Source organism: Eriocheir sinensis, chromosome 8, assembly GCF_024679095.1.
Source record: "Eriocheir sinensis breed Jianghai 21 chromosome 8, ASM2467909v1, whole genome shotgun sequence".
Classification (NCBI taxonomy): domain Eukaryota; kingdom Metazoa; phylum Arthropoda; class Malacostraca; order Decapoda; family Varunidae; genus Eriocheir; species Eriocheir sinensis.
The window spans coordinates 987,841-993,840 of NC_066516.1; the positions used below are offsets into that span (position 1 = coordinate 987,841).

At 38.1% G+C, this 6,000-nt stretch overlaps 1 protein-coding gene across 9 annotated transcripts in view; it reads left to right on the forward strand.

Moving 5' to 3' along the window:
* The window catches only part of LOC126995363 (aryl hydrocarbon receptor nuclear translocator-like protein 1), a 236,414-nt gene that overhangs the window by 151,253 nt on the left and 79,161 nt on the right, over window positions 1-6,000 (forward strand). For 4 of the 9 annotated variants that reach the window (XR_007750210.1, XR_007750211.1, XM_050854843.1 and 1 more), the window contains one exon: window positions 2,385-2,488. The exons of the other annotated variants lie outside the window; for them this stretch is intronic. Coding sequence is in view for 2 of the 4 variants with exons in the window: in XM_050854843.1 (XP_050710800.1) it covers window positions 2,385-2,488 (104 nt within the window). In the remaining 2 variants the exon portion in view is untranslated. The remainder of the gene's footprint in view (window positions 1-2,384; window positions 2,489-6,000) is intronic. 9 annotated transcript variants of the gene reach the window in all.

Consider the following 6,000-nt stretch of genomic DNA (forward strand, 5'->3'; position numbering starts at 1 on the left):
ACAACGAAACGAAAGCTTTGTTCTGAAGTTAACGTTGATTGTTAAATTGATAGTTCGTAGTTTTTAATGTGGGCCATTAGCACGCATAATGACTTTAAAGACGGGAGGACAGGAGTGTTTACCCAAACCTCATCAGAGAACTTGGTAAATTTTCAGAATGACACCCATGGGACACTGTTGGATGAAACTATTTTTTCTGGTAGTTTTCGGTGTGTTATGAAATAATCTGCTAACTGTTTCTGTCACAAATCATTAAATCACTAATAAAATGATTGAATTTTCAATGCCTGTTGTGTGCCTGCTGCAGTCGCAAAATACCTCTCAGAGAGAAGTTCAACTTCCTTAGTGTTTTTATATTTCACTCACCGCTCACAAATATCACAAGTGGACAAACTAGAACAAAACAGGCAAATTCATGTTTTTCCTGCTGCATATTCCCCCAGCGCGCATGCATTGAGGACAGCAGAGTGACTTATTTCTGCAAGGTGTTTCTCGTAATACCAGCCCATGTAGTGGACTGCCACCACCATAGCCCGTCCTGCACTGCATATTTCCACCGCCCCACACAGTGTGCCAAATATATTTAAACTAACCAAACCTAACTTAATGTGACCTACGTAATGGGGGGCTTCACCCCTCTCAACCCCCCTTCTGTTTGCAATGGAAAAGCAATACAGCAGTGTGTTGTATGGACACAAAATACTTCATATAGCACCAAGGTGTTCCTTGCTGCGAGACGGTTGATGTTCTGGAATAATACCGAGAACTGTGCTGTGAAGACCGGTGTTGTGTTCCTTAGCCAATAAATAGCCTTCATGCAGTGATTCATGGGTAAATTTATGAGAAATAGTATCTTGATATATTTAAAAAACAAAACTGTCTTGATGTGCATATTCTCTGTTCAGGCTCGTAATTTCGGCAGATTTTGAGGGGGAGGCTAGAGGGCAACATAGGTTCATGAGGTGGGGGGAGCTGGCAAACGAAATGAGTAGTATAGCCATGCTGTTGGGGGATGTGTGAGAACAGCTCTGTTTATCAACAAGTCTTTGTTTATTTACATTTGCTTCTGAGCATGCGTAGTTCGCGGGAGGACAGCCAGGAACACAACACCGGGAGGCATATTTCTGAACTGTACTGTACTCACCTGTGGCACCAGCGGTGAGAACTGAGGCGCGGATACCATTCAAGGGGTCACTCAACAAACTTCGACACTCCCACACACTCATGCACCCATGCCCTCACTCTTCTCTTCTTTTCTTTTCTTTTCTCTTCTCTTCTCTTCTCTTCTCTTCTCTTCTCTTCTCTTCCCCTCTCTCTCTCTCTCTCTCTCTCTCTCTCTCTCTCTCTCTCTCTCTCTCTCTCTCTCTCTCTCTCTCTCTCTCTCTCTCTCTCTCTCTCTCTCTCTCTCTCTCTCTCTCCAATTAGAGAGAGAGAAAGAGAGAGAGGAAAGAAGAGAAAAGAAGAGGTGAGGGAGGGCATGGGCCCATGAGTATGTGGGAGTGTCGAAGTTTGTTGAGTGACCCCTTGAATGGTGTCCGCGCCACCATTCTCGCTGCTGGTGCCACAGGTGAGTACAGTTTGGAAATATGAGGCATCCGGAGGTAAAGAGGCGACATCACCAAATCTGGCATTTTTAGTTAAGTGTACCATGCAATAGGCTTATGCATTTTCTGTGATTTCCAAAAACAGTGCATGGTATACTGACCCTTATAATAAGAGAATCGAAGGTGTACTAGTAATAAGTGCGAACAAGAATTAATTATTATCATGTAGTTGTTGTCGGGGTTAAAGAGGTGGCATCGCCAGCAGCATGAGAACCAATGAGGAGCTGGCTCTCCTGCACTGCCTGCTGCTCTGCCAATCACAGGCCATGCTGCTCACTAAGTGGAGCATCTGAGTTAAAGCCTGTATTATTATTATAAAAATTCATAAAAAATCAGCATTTTTGTTTAATATTAAATGGTTCATACTGTAGTTTAGGTGAACAACATAGATTTTAAAAATCCACATACATTATGGATATTCTAATTATCATAATCAGTTTCCATATGGGGGCATAAAAATTTAGCTATAAAATTTATTTATTTTACAATACAAAAGAAAAAAAGTGTTCTTATTATACAGCTAGGCCATACAATTAACCCCTTCGACACGAGAACGTGTATACTGCGTCCTTGCGTGCCCCGTACCATATCCGAGGACGCGCATACTGTGTCCTGGCTCGCTTTAGCCAATATACGAGTTATTTTATCTCTATGCTTACATCTCAAAATTATCAATTAATTTATGTTTCTTTATGTGCACCATTTAATTCTGCATGTTTTCATATATTATACAGGATGATTATGTTGAGCTTATGGCTGAAAACTTTTTATATTCAATAGTGACATTTGAAATTTGGCGCACGCGGCAATCCCAGATACGGCACGGGGCACTGTTCTGGCTCAGCCGTAGTGAAGGGGTTAAAAGGAATACAAACAATAACTTGGTAAGTCAAGAGGAAAGAGCAGTACACTTCAAATTCAAAAAGTTGAATTTCATATTAATAAAGTTGAAATAAAAAAGTTGAAGTTTAAATTATAAAAAGTTGAAGTTCAAATAAAAAAAGTTGAGGTTCAATTACTAGATGAAGTGCAAGTCATAGAAAGATATATGTGCATGCCTACATACATAAATGCATACATCCACAAACTTTTATATATATATATATATATATATATATATATATATATATATATATATATATATATATATATATATATATATATATATATATATTCTACGTATGTGAAGGTATTCTATGTTTCATTATTTTTACGTTGCTACGTATAGCTTAATAGTGCGCCTCTCTCCCACTGAGCTCTAATACACATGGAGGGGTTATCTCCCCCATCAGCATTCGGCCGCCGGCCGCCATATTGAATGACCTGCACTCGGCGCCTCCACCATAGTAATTGAATGGGAACTCTAGTTATTTTGTTTTCTTTGTTTCACTCATTCCACATTCGCTCATTCCAAGGACTCATTCCAGACCCCCTCACTCCACACGCATTCATTCCACTAACACTCATTCCACAAACACTCATTCCACACACACTCGTTCCACACGCACTCATTCCACAAACACTCATTCCTCAAACACTCATTCCACACACACTCATTCCGCACACACTCATTCCACAAACACTCGTTTCACACGCACTCATTCCAGAAATATTCACTCCACACGCACTCATTCGACAAGGACTCATTCCACACTCACTTATACCGCAAACACTCATTCCACAAGCACTCATTCCTTAAAGACTCATTCGACAAATATTCACTCCACACGCACTCATTCCACAAACCTTCATTCCACAAATAGGTACTCCACATGAACTCATTCCACAAGCACTCATTCCACAAATACTTATTCTACATGCACTCCTTCCACAAGCACTCATTCCAAAAATACTTATTCCACACGCACTCATTCCACAAACCCTCATTCCACAAATACTTATTCCACACGCACTCATTTCACAAGCACTCATTCCACAAATACTTATTCCACAAGCACTCATTCCACAAGCACTCATACCACACATCCCCTCCACACATACATAAATACATACATACATACATGCATACCGTACACACACACACACACACACACACACTGCCCGATGGCTCAGTGGTAGAGCTTAGGGTTTCCACCTTAGGGGACGCGAGTTCGATCCACGCCGCTCACGCAGAATTTTTCATATATATATATATATATATATATATATATATATATATATATATATATATATATATATATATATATATATATATATATATATATATATCTATATTTGATAAGTTTGTGGATGTATGAATTTATGTATGTATGTATGCACATATATCTCTTTCTATTAATCTATCTATTAATTTGAACTTCAAATTTTTAAATTTGAAATTCAACTTTTAATTTAAAATTCAACTTTTTAAATTTGAATTTCAACTTTTTTAATTTGAATTTCAACTTTTTAAATTTGAATTTCAACTTTTTAAATTTGAATTTCAACTTTTTTAATTTGAAATTCAATTTTTTTTTATTTGAAATTCAACTTTTAAATTTGAATTTCAACTTTTTAAATTTGAAATTCAACTTTTTTAATTTGAGTGTGAAAAGGTGTAGATTGGACTTGGTAATCACCAGGGAGCCAGATATCATAGAGGAAATGAACTGTAAGAGTCCTATAGGGAAGAGTGATCACATACTTATCGAGTACATATTACGAGAAGGAGGTAAAATAATCAGGAATGAGGACTACAGGAAAGAATGGTTTAACTTTAATAAGGCAAATTTTGAACAACTTGGGAAACATTTTGAGGAAGCACAATGGGATACTTTTTTTGAGGCTGAAAATGTGGAGGAAAAAGGGCTATCTTTCTACGGATTTACAACGAAGGAGTGGAAAAGTGGGTACCAAGGATGAAAGAAGGACAGAAATCAAGAGAAGAGTGGTACAATAGAAAGTGTGCAGATGCCAAGCAGGATAAGGAGAAGGCATGGAACAAATGGAGAAAAAATAGGAGGATGGATCTAAGGAAAGAGTACAAAAGGAAGAGGAATGCTTATGTCAAAGTAAGAAAAGAAAAAAGGAATTTTGAGAAAAATACTGTAGATAAGTGTAAAGACCAGCCAAAACTGTTTTATAAGTTCATAAATGGGAAGTTGAAAAATAGAGATGAGATTCAAAAAGTTAAAGTTAATGGTGAAACTTTTGATAGTATAAGTGAAATAGTAGAAGTGATGAATAACTGTTTCCAAACAGTGTTCACAAGGGAGAGTGAGTTTGAAGGTGTAGATGCAGTGCCGGGGAATAGAGTGGGTCTGGAGAGAATACAAACATCAGCAGATGAAGTTAGAAAATTACTGGAAGAATTGGATGTGAGGAAATCAGCAGGACCGGGTGGTATATCAAATTGGGTGCTAAAAGAGTGTAACCAGCAAATAGAAGAAAAGTTGAGCAACTTGATTAATGTCTCACTAGCACAAGGGAAGGTACCGAGAGACTGGAAGAGGGCTAACATCGTCCCAATACCTAAAGGAGGAAGTAAGGATGACCCGTTGAACTATATAGGCCAGTGTCATTAACAAGTGTAGTAGCAAAGATGTGTGAGAAAATTATAAAACACAGATGGGTGGAGTATTTAGAAGAAAACAGTATATTAACAAATAGCCAATTCGGATTCAGAGGAGGACGGTCTTGTGTAACTAATCTGATTAGCTTCTATTAAAGAGTAATTGATATAATACAGGAAAGAGACGGTTGGGCAGATTATGTGTATCTGGACTTAAAGAAGGCATATGATAAAGTACCACACAAGCATTTGATATGGAAACTTAATCATGTTGGAGGTCTGGGTGATTCAATATTGGATTGGATTATGGACTTTTTGATGAAGAGAGAAATGAGAACAGTAATCAGGAATAATAAATCAAGCTGGATGGAAGTGACGAGTGGGGTCCCCCAAGGATCGATGCTGGCTCCGATTATGTTTGTAACTTATATTAATGACATGACAGAAGGGGTGACAAGCTATATGAATATGTTTGCTGATGATGCTAAAATAATGAGGAGGGTGGGTAATGAAGAAGACTGTGTAGCCCTGAGCCAAGATCTCGATAGAATAAGCGAATGGTCACGCAAATGGGAAACAACATTCAATACAGAGAAGTGTAGTGTGATGGAGTTTGGTAAGAGCAGTAGATGAATATCGGGGAACTACTCTCTGAGTAATGAAAGAATCATGAAAAAAACTGAAGAAAAAGATCTGGGAGTGATCGTAACAGACAAGTTATCCTTTGGAAAACATATAGACTGGATAACTGGGGAAACATACAATCTTCTTAGAAACATAAAAGCAGCATTTACATATTTAGATGAAGAAGTGGTGAAGAAACTAATAACATCGATGATATGTCCAAGACTGGAATATGCAGCATTAGTGTGGTCACCTAGATTG